Source organism: Filicampus tigris, chromosome 10 (genome assembly GCF_054856515.1).
Source record: "Filicampus tigris isolate MCC_2025a chromosome 10, RoL_Ftig_1.0, whole genome shotgun sequence".
NCBI lineage: Eukaryota > Metazoa > Chordata > Actinopteri > Syngnathiformes > Syngnathidae > Filicampus > Filicampus tigris.
Window position 1 is genome coordinate 15,796,486 of NC_141226.1, and position 18,832 is coordinate 15,815,317.

Here is an 18,832-nt window from a genome sequence, read left to right on the forward strand (position 1 = left end):
TAAACGACATTTTCTTGCCCTTTCTTTTGTATCCCTCATACAAACTCAAATACATGCTTCTCCTCGACTTTGGTTTATTTTGCGGTAAAATCTCTGAATGTTCAGTGCAATCAATGTAGCTTCCACCTGCTTGCGGGTAATCAATCAATAAAGCATAGCTGACGTTGCATAGTTTTGTGAATGTGAACCTACAGTATATTCAAGATGATGTTTGGAAAAATGCTCAAATATCAAGGTTGGGAAGGTTACTTTAAAAATGCTTTGTCACACATTTACAAGTTACCTGTTTTAAAAATGTAGTCAGTCATATCATTCAAGTACCATAAGAGTAATGTACCGTATTTTTGGGACGATAAGGCGCAGTTAAAAACCTTATATTTTCTCAAGAATTGACAGTGTGCCTTATAATCAGGTGTGTCTTATGTATGAATATCAAACCGAAGTTGAATAAAATTTTAGACACATTTACTGTACAGGTTTGTTACCCTGAATTGTGCAGTATCGCACCTTATAACCCGGTGCGTCCTGTATATAGAAATTTCCCAAAATATGAATGTTCATTGAGACTGCGCCTTATAATCTGGTGCGCCTTTTATACCGAAAAATACGGTAACTTGATTAATTTAAATCACATTTGGAATACTCGAATATTAATATCCTTTTCGAGTCAAAACTGATTTTCGATCCGTGGCTGCAATATACTCTAGTCCAGGGATGGGAAAATTAAATGATGATGGAAACGAAAATAAAATAAAAGATTTTTCGGGTGGGGTGGGGGTTATAAACAGAGTAAAGCATCTTGCACTTGTCACCTGCGTCACTTATGATGCCACTGATGTGAAGCCATGTTGCTTCTCAGACACGCCAGCTGCAAATGGGGTTGACTTCCTGGAAGCTCTCGACCTTCTTGTAAAATACAACCAGGGAGATCCCACAGCTGATTGAAAATCTGTGAACCGGCAGTCACAATTTTACACTTCCAGGCAAAACTAATTTGTTAAGAGACAAGCCAACCCTGTCTCATTTTGTGGTCAAATCTCTGTTCTTTCCCTCCTGCACACAACAGTTACATTGGGGAAAAAAAACCGATCTGTATTGTATTTCACTTTATTTCTCTTTTGGTGGGAAGTGTCACGAGTGTCAAAGTTGTAACTGAGAGCATATACATAAATTGTAAAATACAGTATATTTTGGTCACAAAAACAGTAGCTGGTGAAATATTTGTATGTAGTTCAGAAAAGTAATAAGAATGCATGGATTTGGCAAGAAAGAAGAGAATGTGTCATCTTATTGGAATAATCGCTGCAATGAGCCTGCTGTGTGTATCTTTTCAAATCAAGTTTGCAAGTTTGTCTGCCACTGTCAAATGAACCTCAATGTTGAGCTCAGAATTGTAGAAGCCACTGGGTTACATCAACGCAAGTTAAGAGAGGTTCTTCATTTTGAATCCCTTTTGATATCTCGGTATTATTCGATGGTAATGTATATAAATTCAATTACTGTTACAGTAAGTATTTTTTGGAACCTTAAACATATTCATGAAGTACGGCATTCATATTCGTCACGCTGTGAATACGGACAGTTCAGTGATCATCTCGTTGTAGCTCCTGAAAAACAAAGTGTCGAACAATACTTAAAACAAATTGAACTGCGCAAAAAAAATGTCTCGTTTGAGATGAGCTGTCTTGACGCCACGCTTGAACATTGCATTCATGCTTCATTCAGCGCGTTTGCGTTATTTGCAGATGTCTGGCGGGATAGATGCGGCTGATGTTATGTGCTTTGAGTTTGTCTAGGCAACTTTATCCTTTAGAGGCTGTGTTCAACCTCATGAATCAAGTTATTATTTTGGTGTAATTATCATTCATTTGATTCTTTTTCTCCCCATTTGAAATAGCCATTATAACTATTTTTTCTTCCATATTACAGCCTCTTAGAAATGGTCTGCATACAAGGGAAGATTTTCTACCGGTTTAATTGGGCTCATGAGTCACAACGGTTCAAGTGGAGCCCACAGGTTTACAGAGTAAAAAAGCTTTCTGTTTGTTTTCTTGTACAAGCACGCATGGACCATCCAGTCATCATTAGTGGAGGAGGACCATTGACACAACTGCACTGCCAAAGCTGAGAAACATTGGAATTGAACCAAATTTGCTGCGGTGGTGAAAAAATATCATTATTATCTTTATTTTTAAGTCAAATTATAATTCGCAAAAAGAGTGCACTAAATGGCCCACTTTTGCCACAAAGCCCCTTTTGGCTTTGCCTCATTAGCTACCCATGAGAAAAAGAGTCAATATGCAGGTGGAATGCAAACTACTAGAAAGTGCATAAATGAGGCTTTTAGAGGATTAACTATGTAATTCACTGTAATTTGTTAAACCTTAAGGATATCTTGGGAAATAAACAATGGATTTTGTTAATAAACCCTATAAGAATAAGAAAAAAATAGTCTCAAAACGTCCCCAAGCCACGGTTGGGCAGTAGCGGCATTACTTTAACGTCATACCTCAATAGAGTGGTTGTAATGTTGCTGTTTTTAACATCAAACAGTTTTTCAGTTTGCTGCTTTTGCATACCTGTCAAGTTGTACATTTTTGGCGTAGTTTGTACAGGTGGAAACGCCTTTTCAACCATGTACGCCGTATATCGCTGATTTGCATTCACGTGACGGTAGCCATTCGAAAATAATGTGTAACATGTAGGATTATATACACATATTTAAGGGCAAATTCCAATTTTCGTAAGATTTAGTAAACCCCCGGGTTGACAGGTAAGCTTTTTTGATCATAGTAGCGTGCACAGAAGCTACATTTCCCTGGGCTGTTGTAAACGTTATTTGCATCTCTTCTGTTTGACGTCACGTAGCCTATATCTGTCCGCCCCGAGTCGGTGTTGTAAAAGATGGCTGTGAATTGTTTGTAAATGCAGTCACCAGCTAAGTTAACCATCACAACTCAGGCAGCAAATGATAACAGCTAACATATAGTACTAGCTAGCTACATGATTTGGAAGGAATAGAATAAAACTGCGTGACAGTAGAAGTATAACTTGGGGCAGTGTATTTGGAGGTTATTAATTAATGTGTTGTTTTCAAACAGACATTTTGATGCATAGTTGTAGTAGATGTAGATGTAGAGAGTCTAATTATAAGCCAGTTTCAAATCTCCCATTTATTGCAAAAACGATTGAAAAAGTCGTAGCGCAACAGCTTGATGACTACATAGCCGCCAATAATGGATTTGAACTTGTTCAGTCAGGACTTAGAGTCGACCACTCAACTGAGACAGCCGTTGCTAAAGTGACGACCTTCTCCTAGCTATGGACTTCGACACCTAATTGATACAATTATTACTCGATCTTAGTGCTGCTTTGACAGCGTCAATGATAACATACTATAAAAACGCCTTGAAACGTGTGTTGGTATTTCAGGCTCAGCAGTTTCTTGATTTAATTCTTACCCTCTCAGAGAGGACGCACCGTGTAATTCATGGCAATGTGTCTTCTGAGTTTTGTAATGTATGTGGAGTCATGCAGGGATCAGTACTTGGACATTTATTTTTTAGCATATAAATGCTTGGTGATATTATATGCAAATAAATACAACATTAGTTTTCACTATTATGATGATGATACCCAATTAGATATGCCGCTAGAAATAACAAACCCGCGTAATTGCTGTAATCTAGAGGTGTGCTTTGCCGAGATTAAACAATGGATGTCTTTCAATTTTTTTAGCTCCTTAACTAAAATAAAATCGCAACTGACTGGTACAAGATCAGAGGTTGATCATTTCCTCGGAGGCGCTGCTATGGAGATTTTTGCATTGACCAACTGGGCAGGGACCCACTTCACCAAAATGTCTTTCTGCGGTGCTTTATTAGATTGGACATTCACACGTTTGCAACTAACATTTTATAGCATCATTATATACGTTGAATGTTGCCCACTCTGCATCCATTGCAGCCTGATCATCCTGGAAGGGGGATTCCCCCATCTGTGGTCCTTTTTCAAGGTTTCTCATTTTTCCCCAGATGGGTTTTTTGAGTTTTTCCTTGCCCTCCTGGGGGTTAAGATCAGGGGATGTCGTTAATATTTGTCAACCGTGGGCATGTGAAGCCTTTTGAGACTTTCTTGTGAATAAGGGCTATCCATCCATTATCTATACCGCTCATTATCACAAGGGTCGCGGGAGCACTGGAGCCCATCCTAGCTGTCTATGGGCAGTAGGCGGGGGACACCCCGAATTGGTTGCCAGCCAATCGCAGGGCACACAGAGACAAACAAACATCCGCTCTCACAATCACACCTAGTTTAGAGTGTCCAATCAACCTACCATGCATGTTTTTGGAATGTCGGAGGAAACCGGAGTACCCAGAGAAACCCCACGCAGGCACGGGGGGAACATGCATGGGCTGGACTTAAACCCACGACCTCTGCACTGTGAGGCGGACGTGCTAACCAGTCGCCCGCCGCGCCGCCTTTGAATTTGGGCTATCTAAATAAATTTGACTTGATGAGTTACTTTTGTCATTATATTGCATCTTAGCTTGCTGTTTCTCTGGTGGGTAGAGAACAACAGCTTCAGTTTGTGAAAGGGTTAAAAGGAAGCAACAGGACATTGAAGCTAAATTATTATAGTAAACCTGTTTAGTTACATTTTCCAACTAGGTTGCCCAACTCTGGTTTCCATCTTTATGATGGGTTGTGGGGATGCTGATCTTTGCATCAAACTCAACTTTTTTTCCTATAAGCGTTACAGTTGATGGCAAATAGCTTAACTTTGGCTGAGCTTTGAGCTTTAATTAAACTTTGCTCACTTCATTTGACCACAGTACTTTACCAACTGTTTTCATGGTCACTGAGGTCCCATCTAAATCAATAAGAGGTTCCTGCCATGTACTTTGAGGCTGCTCCCTTACTGTCTCATGGTCAGCCCCGCTCCGCTAGGCAAGAAACTCTGAGACTGAGCCCAATTGATGGCCATTTTGTGTCTCTTTCACTTTCAAATAATGAGAGCTATAGTTGTCACCTTCTGAGCAAGCCTTTTGCTGATGGTTTTGTAACACATTTTAGCTGTGTGCAGGCCTACAATCTTGTCTCCCTGATATATTTTGACAGTTTTTTTTCTTGTCAATGGTGAGACTGGAATGTAAATAGTTTCCTTGGACAGGTTTCTTTGAACTGCTTGACGAATGTCGAGCAAGAGTATTATGGGTATTATATGCATATACCAGCGATGGGTATTCCATCCCAGTGATGGAATGGTCCGTACGTCCCAGACGCAGGCACATTTTGTGGGTGGAGGACATTTTTTTTTTTTTTTTTTTTTAAAGGATGGACCAAGCAAGGACGGAAAAGTGGCTCAACTACAATTGGCTCAATTACGCAGCAGGATGCCCATTTCACGATTGACAGAAACACGCCCAGCCTGTTTTGCGTGTGTAATGCGGGATAAAGTATGTACGGGGTGTAGGAAAAAAGGTGGAACGCTATTTTGTTTTGTTAACTAAGTGTTAACATTTAGTACATAACTTATCCCTTTGCATGCAAAGTATGTCCTTGTCCGGGACATCTCTAGAGCGTAAAAATCTCTGCCAGCACCGCCATACAATTAAACCTACAATCCGGTAGGTTTAGTCTTTCATTTCCTCCTAAAATAACATGCAATTCCTAATAGTTTTCTTTTTTTAATATTAGTAATACTATCTTTATCTATCTATCTATCTATCTATCTATCTATCTATCTATCTATCTATCTATCTATCTATCTATCTATCTATCTATCTATCTATCTATCTATCTGTCTGTCTGTCTGTCTGTCTGTCTGTCTGTCTGTCTGTCTGGCTGTCTGGCTGTCAGTCTGGCTGGCTGGCTGGCTGGCTGGCTGGCCGGCTGTCTGTCTGTCTGTCTGTCTGTCTGTCTGTCTGGCTGGCCGGCTGGCCGGCTGGCCGGCTGGCCGGCTAGCCAGCTAGCCAGCTAGCTAGCTGGCTAGCTAGCTGGCTAGCTAGCTACTTGTATGTACACAGAGTGAATATGAAACACTGTATTTTCCAGGGGTTTCACTGTTTCTCTCCATGTGTTTGGATACTGTATGTGCTTTTCTTGTTGTTGTTGATCAGTCTGCTGCATTTGATAAAACCAGAAGGCCCACAGTTCAGAAGAGGCAGACTAGACACAACAGACAGGAAGTAACAACACCCCACCTTCCTGCTTCAACTATGTGAGGGCAGCAGTTTCACTTCCGTCACTTCCCTTTTCTACTAAATGCTCACTCTTAAAAAAATAATAATCATTTTGCATATATTACAACTCAATGATGTCATTTGCGTTAACTTTACATCAGGTGGTTTGATTGTTAAAACACTCCCTGCTTAGCCTGCGGCATTCGAGACGATCAGGTTTCCATTAAATTGCTTTGAAACAAATGTGTCTTTAAGGCAGAAGAACAGACTTGCCTTTGTTTGTCCTTTGCCCAGTTTCATTTTATGGGTGAACAACCGCAAAAAGAACCGTGTTGGTGAAATAGTTACAGAATTAAAAGTGCAAATGGGAATATTATTTCAGAATGATAAAATAGAGCATTCCTAATCTTTTGCACCCAGCTGGTGGGAGCACCTTCGGGGCACTGCTCTGCGTATTGATTTTGTTGCTTCTCTCATCTGGTATGTTGACAGCAGGCAAATACATACAGCTAAACTAAATGACTGCTATTCAATTTGGTTTTAGTGATTCAGCTGTCCGTTGTTTACCTGAAGGGAAAGGATACCGCACTTTCACTTTATTGGATCATTGGGCTGTAGCTGCATACATTTGCAGCACACAGTGTGTCTCTTGTAATCAATGTGTTGGTTTTAATGTGACTTTGAGAGAGATTTGGATTGGGCCTGAAGTTACACAGGTGTCTTGAACTGTCACTTTGCACTGTCTGTACAAATGTTTGTGCTCTGGGGCTTTATATTCCCAACATTCTTCTCGAGAACGCGCTGTAATAAATGGAAATTTGGTTGGCACTACCCTGCAATTTAGTGAATCTATTGCCAAGCCGACATTCACGCCTCATTTCCTGCTGCAGGTGTGTGGAGATAAAAAGAAGAAATGTGTCGGTAATGACACAATATAATAAGAGTGTTCTCCCTTTAAATAAAAAAGGGTGTTTGACTCTTTTGATACGAAATAAAAATTGCCACAATAACTGACACACCATTGTTGATCAAATTCTGATTTTGCAAGGATGATGGTCATTTTCAACCACTGTCAGAACAACGCTTATATTATATTATATTATATTATATTATATTATATTATATTATATTATATTATATTATATTATATTATATTATATTTAGCTACATGTAAGGGGCTAAATATAAGGTAGAAAAAGTATACAATTTCTATCTCTGCAAGAGCATCCAATTTTGGTAATTGTACAATTTTTGGGGAAATGAAACACCTTAGAGGAAAAACACTGCACAGGGATAAATGACTTACAAAAAAAAAAAAACGTCTATAAACTTTAGACAGGATGTTGAACTCAAGGGGGGTTTCTCTAACACGTTGAGAGCTGTCAGTTGCAAGGGGTGACAGGAAGTCTCACCAAAGGTATATATGGGAAATGAAACGTGGTTTACAGAACGACGGTGATGGGTTAAACAATTGTCACCGAGCTATTTGTGGCCTGCTGCCTCACACAGCAGATGCAGACAGAACGGCATGGAAACGCTTGTTTTCTTATTTCCTCAATTTAACTTCATGGCCCAGAAGGAGGAAGCATATTTTAAAAGGCTTGGTCCACAACACGGGAAAGAACCAACAATGAAGGCTGATAGCAGCAGGTTGGTCTATGACTCTTAAACTATCATTTTAAAAACTGGAATTGAATTACTTCTGCAGCTATTGTCAGAATTTCTTTATGGTTCAGCAATCATCTCTTCCTACGGAGAAACCTTATTTTGTGCATATTATAATAATAACCGACCTGTTCACTAGCCAGAATGTGATTGAAAGTGTCGACAGTTGTCATTATAGCTGTGGTCAGGAGGTGTAGTGTGTCTCATAAAGCTGAAGCATTAATCCCTTGTTGCAAGTTAAGCGATGTGCACGTGCGACTTGTTTCAGGAAGGTTTATTTGTACCACACAGAAATGTAATTTATTGGGCAGTCATGTAATACCAGTGGGAACATGTCAGCGGAGAGTCATTCCGATTTTTGTTCATGGGGAAATGCCTGCGTGTTTACAAACCTTGATGAGTTTTTTTTTTTTGTATGCATGCAGACAGCAAGACACAGAGAGGACAAAACGACTCACCAGGTCTGGCTCTCATGAAAATGTCAGTCACCAGAGAAAGACGACATCCAGCAAGTGAGGCTAATGCCATTGATTTCACGTGTCGCTAATATTTAGACAAGCATTGATCATATTTGACCTCAGTCGTCACTTGCAAAAATGCACAAGGCACTAAAGCTTTGCTGCTGAGTCACTAAAAGACAGCTTCCTCATCTTTTCTCAGCATCTCAGCAGAGACAGCTCTGCAATGGAGCAACTCATTTGAAGAACTCATGAAGAATGCAGGTCAGAGTTATGTGGTTACACTACAGAGCCTGGAACAATTAAAATAACAGTTGAAAATGATTGGTTCTCAGAAAATATTGTCCAGGGGTGTGACATGAAAGCTCAAAAATGAGCTTGTTCAAAACCAAGTCAAAATTACACATGTTTTTAATCAAATCTTGCAGCAGTGTCTTGGTGCATCATTGTTTCATATTGGAGCGCTTGGTGCCTGAGCACCAAGCACTTTGCACTCAAGTCCAAAAATATTTTTAAATGAAATATTTTTACACTTGAACAGCTTCATTACTTTCATAAAACAATGTTCAGTTGAAAAACGGGCACAAATCTGGCCAATTATACAATGAAAATGATCTCTGAATGGTGAACAATGGCTGCCTTGTTACACGTTACATTTGAGGATCATGTATACACCACAACTTATTAGCTGTTCGCTTCGCAAAATACGAAATGTCAGCAGCCGAACTGTGCGCCTTTCAAATGCTGCTGACTCATAGTGTGAAAAATATATTGATCTATTTCATTGTATTATAAAAAAAAAAGTGGACACCACGATTTACACGTAGTTTTCTCTGGTCATTGTCGAATAAGCAAAAATATTTTCTTGATTCATTACAATAGTAAATTGTTGGAGGTACGTACCTCTTGGACACAGAAGGTAACGCGCATAACGTAATTTTTTTCTGCCAACGTATTTTAACATTATGGACAGCATGGGACTCAATTCAACAGTATTGTGCAGCGTTGACATTCTGCCAGTTTATTGGTAAAAACTATTCTTGAAACTGATGGCTTTTAATGGTATGAAGGCCTCTTAATTACACGGGTGTGTTGGCATTTCACAAAAGGAAAGTGGTTGCGACGGCTATTTTTCACCAGTCAAAGTGGGTCAGCATTTGAACTTTCTGCTGGACCATACTTTCTGAGAACCAACAAAATGCATCATTCTGAGCTGTGTACAATAATTGTTTGTGCGCATTGAAGCACTTATTACTATCCTTTAAATGAAGAATTCATGGAAAGTCGATTCCTCCTTCACCCGCCCCTTTACTCAATTACCCAGCCACTGCAGATTGACACATACCGTATCTACTTTCCTTTCATGTTTTCTCCAGTAACTAACTCTGTGTCCGTGTTTGTTTCTCCATGTCAGATGGGGTGGAAACTTTCTCTCAGTTCCTCCGCACAGAGTTCAGTGAGGAAAACTTAGAATTCTGGCTGGCGTGTGAAGAATTCAAGACCTATGACTCTGAGAAGGAACTGCTGTCCAAGGCCAAACATATTTATACTGTTTTTATCGAGTCAGATGCGCCTAAAGAGGTATTTCATGTTAATTTGCTGACAGAAATGAATGTTTTTCTTTGGCCTGTCACTGAGTGCTGTTGGAGGTTGAGAATATTCATGACACGGTGATAAAAGTACGGTGGATGAATTCAGAAGCATTATCGGGTCGAGAACCAGTCGACCTTTCTGAAAGCCACACAAGCGCAGTTTGGTCATGCATCTCAACAAAGTACAACAACTGCAAAGCAGCCGGTGAGAGAGCGCTGCGGTTTATAAGATTTTCCTTTTGCAGCGTGGATGATGATTTGACCGCATCTGACCATTGAGAGCAGGCAGCCGCTTTGTGGCTGTGACTCTTCTCTGCAAAAGCGAAGAGAGCAGCACCCACACACTTTCTGGAGAGGATGATTGTCAGCCTAAATATTTATATTTGCTGCTTCTGCATGCACCCGCTTGAATGGTTTGTTTGAGGTGAATGCACCTGAATTACTCAAAATGGTTGCGAGAGTAGGCTTTCACATCACATAACAGACACCTTTTGAATTTTTTTTTTTTTTTTTTTTTTAATTTGAAAAAAATAAATTAAATTCCTGGGACGGAATGATTGGACTGTGAAAAGACAAGTAAATTTGTCAATGGCAGTGAATGTGTTAATGTAATTGTATAAATACTATAGATAGATAGATAGATAGATAGATAGATAGATAGATAGATAGATAGATAGATAGATAGATAGATAGTCGTTCCATTTCTATGTAGCTCATCTCATCACATCGTGTTCTCATCCCACAATTAAGGAACCATTTAGGTTATTATACGAAGAGCTCGGTACATTAATCAAGATATTTACATGGCCTGGTTCGTGTTTGACACGCGCACAACCAGATGTACTGTATTGCGCACAGACACCAGCACGCAAGCAAAAAGAGTGACATCCATTGTGTGCACCCTACAGAGAAAAAGAATACAACTGATGTTCGGGACATCACAGGCAGATTAGCCGCATCGTCATTGTGGCCTGACAAAAATGGCGGCATGCTGAGTGGCTGATCAACGCCTGGCTGCACAACTAATTTCGCTGGAGTGTGTTGTGCTCTGGGGGACAACCTGCAGTTTTGATTATCAGCCTTTAAACAATGATAAACAAAAAGAAGACACACACTCTCCAACAATATAATGCAAAGCAAAAGTCAGATATGCACTGCAAGGTTCAAGTGACCCCATTTAGTTTTGGCGGGCTGAAGTGGCCTCTTACAAATGGATAAAAATCCGATTTGTATTTTATAGCATAGCTGCCAATACACGTGCAGCATAATTCACCGATGTCACCCATCAATGATAGATAGATAGATAGATAGATAGATAGATAGATAGATTGATAGATAGATAGATAGATAGATAGATAGATAGATAGATAGCTATTGGGGCTGCCAATTTAAACCATTAACTACGGAGATTAAATTTTATAACGCACTAAAAAAATTAACTCAGTTAACTCCGTCTTATTTACTTCCTGTAGCAGCTGACCTCTGCTCACTGTGCAGTCAAACTCAGACGAGAGTCACTGTCGCAAAGACGGACTTTTACGTAGTTTTACTTTCAAAAGTTGCCCGACGGCTCATTGGAGAAATCCCAAATAATTTGAGCACTTTGCAAAGCCAAATTCAAATACCGTATTAGTTGTACGTCCTTGGTGTATTGTTCAACTGTTGTATTTTACAGGAAAAGAATCGTATTCAAGTATCAAAGATAAGCTATCAGAACAATCTTTGAATTGAATTGTACTTTTACAATTTTCCACACTAATTCCAAGAATTTACTCAAGTGAATATCGGGTCCAAGCTTCATAAAATTGTAGTAGAAAAATATGATTAATCAATTATGGTAAATTTTGCAATTAATTAGTTAAAACATTTGAATCGCTTGACAGCACTAATAGTATGTATATATATATATATATACATATATATATATATATATATAATGCCATTGTACATTCTACATTAAACTTAGCTTTTATATTTCCACTGTCATTCATTTTGGCAGGGGTAATCACTCAACAGCATAAAAACGAAACCAAAGTGTCTTTTTCAAATGTGCTCAAGGGGAACTTAAACAGTGGAACTTTGTTGTAATGGACAGGGGAGGGGTGAGCCAAATGTTCGTTAAATTGAAATACATTTTTTGTGGCTTAAAAACACGCAATAAATTCAAATTTTTGTTTTTGACTTTTTCGTGACCTAAAAATGCTCAGTATAGTGCAAAATTATTGTAATAAATAAAAAAGCTTGAAACTGTTTGAAAAGTTTTGAAGTTTATCCAAATTTACCTCGCTGGTGCTTGGGGGCGGCGTGATAATGGCGTGCAGCTATATATATATATATATATATATATATATATATATATATATATATATAGAGAGAGAGAGAGAGAGAGAGAGAGAGAGAGAGAGAAGATGGATTTCCTCACATACCATAGTCAACATTCCATCATTTTTGTGACACCGTCTTGGCACCGCCATTGTTCTGCGACATCAGATTTCAGCATCTTGGTGAATATACGCATGTCTGTTTACATGTGACCCAGGTCAATATTGACTACAGCACCAAGATGGCCATCCAGACAAATTTATCCCATCCCACAAGGAGCTTTTTCGAAGCGGCCCAGATGAAAGTCTACAGCCTGATGAAAAAAGACTCCTATCCCAGATTCCTGCACTCCGACCTTTATTTACGCCTGACCAGGAGGAGAGGGCCGGGAGTCACAATGTTCCGCAGAAGGTCACGCTCCTGTGTGTTCAACGAGCGAGGCGGTGACACAGCCGAGCCTTCGCCCTGGTAGCAATAACATTTCAGACATAGCCGCTCACTCGTAAAGGCGATTATTACATCGGTGATAATCAGTGGTGAGCTGTGGAATTTTAATTACATAATTTGTGTTTGAGATTGTAATCATACAATGTGTCTGCCAAATGAATCATTTTCTTTTACAATCACAGTGGATTATTCAACCAATATTGGAGCCTGGCAACAAGTCACCGAGCCACGCAAATAGGGGATATTTTCAGGAATATGCTATTTTAATTGGGTGCTAAGACGTGCTAAGACCATGTATTCTGTATGAATGTTTTGCTCCAACCCTCATCTGTTCAGCAAATAATGCAAGATCCTAATCCTCAGTAAAACACCGCTTGATGATAGTCCACCACATAAATCAAAGTGTGATAATTTGTGTTCATTTTTGGAAACCGATTGAAGTACAGAGCCTAGACGTGAACCAAACATTTTTTGGGGTGTTTAGTGCATGCTTGGGGACGATTGATGCCAAACATTGTAGTGAGGTATTTTTATAGCAAGAGTGTCTGAAACAGTTCCTTCCACTAACGCTTGGTATTGAGATCCAGCATATGTACACTCACCAAAAACTTGACTACACACACACAATTTTAATGAGGTGTATCAACAATCCTGCTCTAACAAAACTAACTACAGTCTGTAAGGCACAGAAGTACACCAAGTCGAAATAATTATTTGTTTGATTGAAAACTAACAAATATGAGCACACAACTCCTTTATTTAATACAATGGGACTTTTCAAATTTCCGGATATCGTTAAATTTAAAACATCTCTCTTCAGACATAAAACATTTCATAACGAAATGCCAGAGAAAGTTCAACAATACCTTCAAATTAAAAATTGGAAGTTAATCAGTTCCAGCGAGTGCATGTGAGAACAACATTAAAAACGCCCAGCATTTCATTAAAAAAAAAAAAAGTGAAGTGAAATAACATTGAGATTTCTGAATATTGAATCAAACTCACTTTTAAAATCTAAAATTCAGACAATCTCATATATTGGATTTTTATTATTTTTTTTTCTATCAAACTAATAATAAAATAATAATAATAATAATAATAATATGAAAATAACATTTTTTAATAAATAAATCCTAAATTGAATTTAATGGGTTCTTGCTGAGCACAAAATTCACTGATTGAAGTCATTTTTATGTAATCCTGCTAACAAACAAATGACCAACAAGACACAATCAAAAGAATGATCTCACTCTTGAACTTTCCGTTTTGGTTGACTTTTGAAATATTTTTCAACAATATAGACTATGCGATATATTAATAATTGTGGTTCTCACTTGTAGGGGTGGTTGAAGGACAAAAATACACCGCTTAGGATGCAACAACCGCCGCTGGAATCCACAAATATAAATATTGTGAAATCGTGTACATAACACATACATATCAATTTCACCAACACCTTTTCCTATTGCTGTGACATTGCCTTCTGTATATATATATATATATATTTGGGTTTTTTTACATGCCGTTTCATTCTAGTCATGTGGATTGTTGTTGTTGCCAATTGCAAAGCGGATTGACAAAACATCGCCGTATAAGTAGCTGCTATTGCAGTAGATTACGCCATAAAGAATGCTGCACAACAGGGCTGTTTGTTGTCCGTTCCTTTATTTTTTAAAAGCCAGTTGTGCAATAGTGTGGATGGCTGCACTGCATCTACGATGCCTGTACGTGATGGAATGTGTCCAGCCTGCTGTTCTCCATCTCTTCTGTTCTGCTGAATTCAGACATGCTGCATTGCGAGTGATTTGTCTTCCACTGGCAATAGCACCTTATGCAACTTTAATACTTTTGATATGAGTTACAAGCTCATTTGACCGTATCTTAACCAAAATGATTCATTATTTTCTCTCTCCCGGTGTCCAACCATCTCCAAACTAACTTGAAGTGAAAAGTCTGCGTGGTGACATGAGGGCACTGAAACTTATTTTAATGAGAGACTTTGCACACCACAAGGAATGCAGCGTATGTTTGTTTGAATTGACATATATCCCATTATCAGTCGCAGCATATGTATGCTGGCCATGCATTACTAATTTGCTTTTTGATTCAATAATGATCTGCTGTTTCTGTTTGAACGCATTCCATATACACACATTCATTACAATGCTTTGCCTCACTGTTGTGAAACGTAAGACACTCTCAATTAAATACAGTTTTAATGAGGCATGTCTGTGATCTTAATTTTTCGGAATGACCAAATTGAAACGAGACGCATGAAACCATCATGCGTGTATATTAGACCTAGCAAAGTTGTGACGGTATGGAGCTCCCTTTATCACATCACTGAAAAATTAATAGACCTTATCAACTCGCACCACGAGCACGGAATAATTCATGTCAGTGTATAGTCATGCACAAGCTATGCTTTTTCTCAGAGACAAATATGTATTCATTCCAAACTGTCATTAAGCCAATGGGATTCTTCCTCCAGTCACGTGAATATGCGTATAGGGAGAATATATATGTTCAACATACGGCTGTATTCAGAACATACTCAATTTAAGTTATACTAGGAAAGACCTGTATGGGATACTTCACAATTCCTATTAATTATGCATCAATTGTGATGTTACAGGCAAGCCTGTACTGCACTTCTGTTTTTTTTTCCCACTGAAAGTCTGAGAACGAGGCGGGGGGTGGGAGGGGGTTTATAATAAATGATACGGTAACAACGGTAGGGGCTCTGCTGGTGTGCCAAATTCATCACCGCTTAAGATTAGTTGCCTGCTGAGACTTGCTTGGCAGATTCCTCTTTTCTTCTCTTGTTTTTGCAGATTGGAGACTCTTGGATCGGCTCTCCAACCCCAGGAAATCATCTGCAAATTGTATGATATTCACAACTGTTCACGTGATGAATGTGGTCAGTTGTGAATACCATACAGTATGTAAGGAGTTACAATACCTTCACTCACTCATTCACTCTGTGGAATACATAACAGCTGTATCACTACTATATCATACATCCTGACAAGACAGATGGATGAACATGAATACTTGTACGTAACCTCACAAAGCTGTTTGGAAAAGCTAGCAGGGGAAGTCACCCCAAACATTTTCTTTACAAGATGTTCCATTCAGGCCCACAAGTCGGAACATGGCATTCTGATTAATATTGCATTTGTGGAATACGAGTTAAGCAGTAAAATCCACCTGTTTTTGGCCATCTCAGAGGGCCGCCATTTTGTCAATTCTGTCGGCTGAAAATGACATCACAGTTGCTCGTGGTTCAGGTTCGGAAAACAGGTGAGCTGTGATTGAGCATTACCCCTTTATTTAAAGCAACAGTGCCATCTTGAGGCGTCAAAAAAATTAAAACAACTGGTTCCTGAAGCCAATTTGAAGCTTCATTTCCCATCACTACCTTAAACTCATCCAAACACATGTTGTAAAAGAGGGGGTACAACAAACAAACAAAGAAACGTTTACAAATGCTTAGACTGTTTTGCAAACTCTTGCCACTGTTAGTGAAACAATTAATGCTCATTGAAACTGTTTCCAAACACTTATGCAACCTTTTACGAACTCTTACGACACCCAAAATTCGCAACGTTAGCAAGTATTAGCTACTCAGTGACTCAGCGCTTGGAGATCTGTGTAGCCCTCCAATAGTATCTTGAGATTCATGACTTCAGCACTTTTATGCTGCAGGTACTCCCTCATTCTACCACAAGTGAAAAAAAATGCATAACTAGCCAGCAAAAGAAAAGATGGGGAGACGGTGATGAGCTATGACCACCACCTGCAAAACCATGCTAAGAGGTTTTTTTTGTTTTTGTTTTTTTTATAGGGGTTTGTCTTTATTCTAATTTTTTCTCATTTCTTCCTGTTGTCTGTTCCATTTGCACAACAGCATTTGCTTTCATTCACACCATTAATGCTCACAAACTGGACAGGTTGATATGTTTATTTTTTGAGAGAGGCGCAGTTTACGCTTCTACTTGTTCATCTGATTGCCCGCTTAATGGCTGCATCAGACAGAACATTTGTCCAAATACTTGATACCTTTTAAGGTAGTCATTGTCACTCTCAATCTTAGATGAAATATCACGTCAATTCAGTTCGCTCTCTTTTTTTGTGCCATCCCTTTGGCAAATTCACATTTTAGGAACCAATTGCTCACCATCTCTAAGCTGTCAGCTGCTACGTGATCCAAATTTTCGGTAGCTTGTGCTGACTCACAGCCTGGGACATTGGGGTGTGCAACTTGACCCAAACAAATACATTTTTCTGGAAAGATATATTTCAGTATCTACAGTCCATGAAATGTTGTCTACACCACCCTATAGAGCTTATTAGTGGGCCTGTGACTTGTTCTTTGTGAAGGGCTTTAAATTTACAATGCCCGTCCTCCCAAACAAAGTTGATGTCTTTAGAACACACAAAAAATTACCAATGAACGCATCCTGTCAGAAACAAAACTTTCGGTAATAACGGCCATAGCTCAGGGACTTAATGCCATCAATGAACATATGTCAGGATATTGCAGCAACTGCAAGCTCCAGGCTAAACAACATTTCTGTCAGAAAAGCTCAATTACTTCGGACCTGTAGAGGTGTGGCGAGGTTCGTGTGTATTCATATTGAGCTATGTGCTTCACCTGCAATATGTCGTTAAGTGGTGCTCATTGGACTTATCGGACTATATATGGCATTCCTCTCTAAGGTTTAATTGTCAGCACTCGACAACCTACCATGGCTTCGTATATATTTCTGCAGGAAGATGATTGACTTCAGATTTGACGTTTACAAATTATTTTTCTTGAAATAAGATGCACGAAAACGTCATCAGATGCATGCCAAATGACTTGCTCTCAAGGGGTTCAAAATCCTAGCAGGTGGGCCGTCCTCACGTTAAGGGGTTGATGCTGTTATAACACAAGGTGGACCAGCCATGGGGGGAAACACATTTGATACAGCAAGCAGGAAAAGAGAAAGACGTTAGAGATACTGGAGAGAACTAGACTGCCCTCCTGTGTGGGATTAGGTAATTGCATTCTAAGATGCAGCCACGGATACTACGGTTAGAATAGCAATTCTTTGCATATGTATGAGAGCAAAAATACTTGTATTTAATCAAGCATTTCATTAATAGTTGTGTTTCCATACTTTATCAAAGCTATGAATACTTTTATCACATTCATCCTCAAACTAGACATAATATCCATTACTATGGCCATCATGTTTCCAGGCTGTACCTTTTTTGAAAATCAAATTCCTCAACCTGGTGAGTGTACACCCATGCAAATAAGGGCAGCCGTGGTATTTTCCATCACCTGTTCTGATTTACATTCTTGGTCAGTGGTCAGGAAGGAGAGCATGGTTCAAAAACGATGTGTTGAGTGAGGAGCATAAGAGTGAGGAATACACATCATGATGATGTCAGGAGAAATGAAGTCACGCTAAATTGCATTAGACGCATCAGATGAACAGCGTCTTACTTGTTTGATCTATTCTAATTCAAAGGATATGAAATTAGTATATGAACGCTCATATGTTAAGATGATGTAAGATTCCTTTGTGTACACCAACAGCAAAAGTAAAAACAGTATCAGAGCAAGGGATGAATGTGAAAGTACAAATATGGAGTGTAGCTCTCCAAGTATCTTAAATACATTCTTGATTCTGCCTCGGCAAGTATGTAGATGTGCACTTTATTTCAATTTAAAACCAAATGATTGTAATTTGTTAGGCACAATGCATTGAGTCAAATACACATTTACAGATTTTTATAGAGCTGACTGTATGTATCATATTGACGCAATGTAATTTTGTTCACAATGAAAATGAATGGAGCGCAAACATGGCTGATAAGCTGAGTTAAATTGATTTTGCAATGAAAATGACATTCACGTGAAAGCATCAGGTCAACTGCTATCGATTGGAAGATTGCCTCAAAACTGTGTTTTTGGGTGGTTTTAGTGATATTGGGCTTAGGGATGAAATTTCAAATTTCAAAGGAATTTCAACCAGGAGTGGAGCCATGGGTGGGCCTGGGTGTGCACAGGCCCACCCAGATTTACAGACTGCCCATCCAGTGAGATTCACGAAAAAATATATAATTTTACATTTTTATGAAATTGTGTGGGTTTTTTTTAATTGAATAT

At 39.0% G+C, this 18,832-nt stretch overlaps 1 protein-coding gene across 1 annotated transcript; it reads left to right on the plus strand.

Moving 5' to 3' along the window:
* Window positions 1-7,631: 7,631 nt before the first annotated feature.
* On the plus strand, window positions 7,632-14,892 carry rgs18 (regulator of G protein signaling 18). Its single transcript, XM_086043656.1, has 5 exons — window positions 7,632-7,835; window positions 8,276-8,362; window positions 8,511-8,572; window positions 9,723-9,889; window positions 12,440-14,892. The coding sequence occupies exons 1-5, from the start codon at window positions 7,714-7,716 to the stop codon at window positions 12,692-12,694; spliced, it is 693 nt and encodes a 230-aa protein (XP_085899782.1). The 5' UTR covers window positions 7,632-7,713; the 3' UTR covers window positions 12,695-14,892.
* Window positions 14,893-18,832: the final 3,940 nt, after the last annotated feature.

Coding starts and splice junctions, on each gene's coding strand:
- rgs18 (XM_086043656.1), top strand. CDS start 7,714: ATGGAAACGCTTGTTTTCTTATTTCCTCAATTTAACTTCATGGCCCAG. Junction 8,363..8,510: donor AGAAAGACGACATCCAGCAA/GTGAGGCTAATG, acceptor ATCTTTTCTCAG/CATCTCAGCAGAGACAGCTC. Junction 8,573..9,722: donor AGAACTCATGAAGAATGCAG/GTCAGAGTTATG, acceptor TCTCCATGTCAG/ATGGGGTGGAAACTTTCTCT.